This window comes from Buceros rhinoceros, unplaced genomic scaffold, assembly GCF_000710305.1.
Source record: "Buceros rhinoceros silvestris isolate BGI_N320 unplaced genomic scaffold, ASM71030v1 scaffold6844, whole genome shotgun sequence".
Taxonomy (NCBI): domain Eukaryota; kingdom Metazoa; phylum Chordata; class Aves; order Bucerotiformes; family Bucerotidae; genus Buceros; species Buceros rhinoceros.
Window position 1 is genome coordinate 63,433 of NW_010408767.1, and position 2,584 is coordinate 66,016.

The 2,584-nt window shown below is 46.9% G+C and overlaps 1 protein-coding gene across 1 annotated transcript in view; it reads left to right on the top strand.

Moving 5' to 3' along the window:
- Positions 1-2,272, top strand: part of LOC104492412 (interleukin-1 receptor type 2-like) — a gene marked incomplete at its 3' end in the record, with an annotated part of 37,500 nt that extends 35,228 nt beyond the window's left edge. The window contains exons 4-5 of the mRNA XM_010134969.1: positions 490-664; positions 2,098-2,272. Coding sequence (XP_010133271.1) covers positions 490-664; positions 2,098-2,272 — 350 coding nt within the window. The remainder of the gene's footprint in view (positions 1-489; positions 665-2,097) is intronic.
- Positions 2,273-2,584: the final 312 nt, after the last annotated feature.

Here is a 2,584-nt window from a genome sequence, read left to right on the forward strand (position 1 = left end):
CAGGAATGCTTTCTTTTCCATGCAAAATAATACATACTCACAGAAGTGCCAACTGGTTGTGCAATAGTAAGTGCAGATGTATTTTAATATGTGCTTTAAGCTTTTTATTTCATCCTTAGGTCCCAATCATTAGGGTTTTCAGAGCCAAGACCTTTCAAGGAAATGGCGGAGGGTTCATGACACACCTGATGCTCTTCAGGCAAACACGTTCCCCCTCCTTGCAAAATCAAAATCATGCCATAACCTAGGGGTGCACAGCAAACGGTGTACAAAAAATAAAAGACAAGACTAAGGCTCCGAGGCAGACATGTGTCAGCAACATGTTTAGATTGTGCCAAAAAAACAGTACCAGTGATTTTCCAGCATCCCTCCTGGTGTGATCTCAGTCTTGGCCTCTTAGAAACAGCTAAGGGGGGATACGGAGCCAGGAGGAAACTTGAGTTCCCCTCATCACTGGTGGGTGCTCACCTCTCCCCACTCTGTCTGCAGGAATTCCTCCTACTGTGCCGAGGTCTCCATCCACCTCACAGTTATGGAGAAAACAGCTGCTCAGGAGATTGCCTATCCACAGATCCTCTTCACTTTCACCTCTGGAAAGATTGTTTGCCCTGAACTGTGGGATTTTACAACAAACAGGACAAGCCTGGAGCTCAAGTGGTACAAGGTAGAACCTTCACCTCCTCTTTGCACAAAACCTAATCCCAAACTGTTTGTAAAGGCATGTACATCTCCACTTGCTGTTTCTCCTGAACTCCTGTGTTAAAAGTCTTGAGCACAGCATAATACACTGGGAAGTTTGGGACAGATATATATGTTTTAAGAAAGGTTCTCTGGGGTGGACTCAGCACAGAGTGAAGTGCTCCTCATGTTATATACTCTCACAGGCAGTGTAACTGTTTTTAAGGCTAGATTACCTGCCCTGACTCCAGGGTTTGCCACTTCAGATTAGACCCTTCTCTTTGGTGCTATGCTTATTTTTATGCCCCCTCTAGTGAATCCCATAAAGTAAGACCTCCCAGTGATGCTTGCCCCATGTGAGCTGTTCAGACAGATTAGCTTTCATTAATCAGCTGGAATACAGAATTTGGAGGTACTAAATCCATCGCACAGAGCTTATAGTGGTCTCTTGCCAGCCCGTGATTTTTCAAGTAGGTAAGCCTAGGTTAGCTGGTAAGGTCAAATACCCTCAGATGACTGTTCTCAGCTGTCTGATCGTGCACTGGGCAGCATGGAATTCTTATGTTTTCACGATACCTTGGTTTAGCTTTCATTTACTCTCCCACTATGGTTGCACACTCTGCTTCATGCAGCTGTCACTCTTACCCTAGGACGCAATACCTAGGCTGGCTTCATACAGCAGCACCTGCGTTGTGATTGGTACCACACCAGCAAAACGCCTCTGCTCAGGATTCCCGTCAGAAGAAGCACAGGACGCACTTAATTCTGGAGGCCACTTATTGAGGCTGCCCCCCTCAGTATGGCTGTTGCTGCAGCTGTCAGAAAGAGCTATTCTGCCTTGGTGGAGTAGAACATCACTGCTCCTAAGAGGGCTCCAACCCATGTATGAACAGAGCCTTAGTGATAAGGAGCAGGAACTTATCGCAGTTTATGAGATCATGTAGGGTAAGCAATAGTTTTGTGAAAACCTGCATGTTTACTTGTATTTGTCTTCAACGAGTGCCTTAGAATATTACTCTTATGAGGTCATGTGTGGAAAGTAATAGTGCTGTGAAAACCTTCATGGTTACCAAAATGGTTTTGTCCTAGTAGACTGTCTTAGATGATTACTCTTAAAGAGCTTTTAATATCTTCTCCATCTTAAAATGTGCACTTTATTGAAAAAAGCTATCCACACGCAATGTAGATAGGTTGAAATAGTGATTCTTCTCACTTCATACAGTGCTGCAGAGCATCTTAGAGAGGGACAGGCATTTGAAGAGCTTGACCTTTGGTGGGAAAGTGGAACTGCACAGATTTCCCAGTGACAAGCGAACTTTTAATAGCAGAGAGACCGGGATAAGTGATTTTGTCTGGCAGTTACTTGGGGTGTAACCCCGCCCATCTGAGTCCTAACACCAGTTGCTGTCCCTTCTCCAGGATGCTCTACCTCTGGAAGACGACAATGAAAAATTGGTAATTCTGAAAGGTTCGGATTCGCTGATCATGACCTCTGTACTACCAACAGATGCTGGCTATTACACCTGCAAGATGTCATTTCCATTCGAAGGTGTAATGTACGAAATCACCAGAACAATTCATCTGGAGACCGTTGGTAAATACTGACCCCTCAAAACGCTACGGCACTTAAGAACAGCTCTTGTTAACGAAGACTCTGGAGAGGAACGGGCAGTCGGCCCCACGGGTGCTCGCTTGGGCACTGCCGAGCCTCCCGCGGCACCCCCAGGGCTGGGGTCACCCCTTTGCCTGCCTGGCAGCCGCCTGGCGGGAGGCCTGTGCGTCTTAGGCGGGGTAATTCACGTCTCGGGGCCGGGGGGTTGTCGCGGAGGATCACTTCGGAGGGCTTAGGAAATACAGCACTTAATACTCGCTCCGCGTGGGGGAAACCCGCTATTTCGCAAGCGGG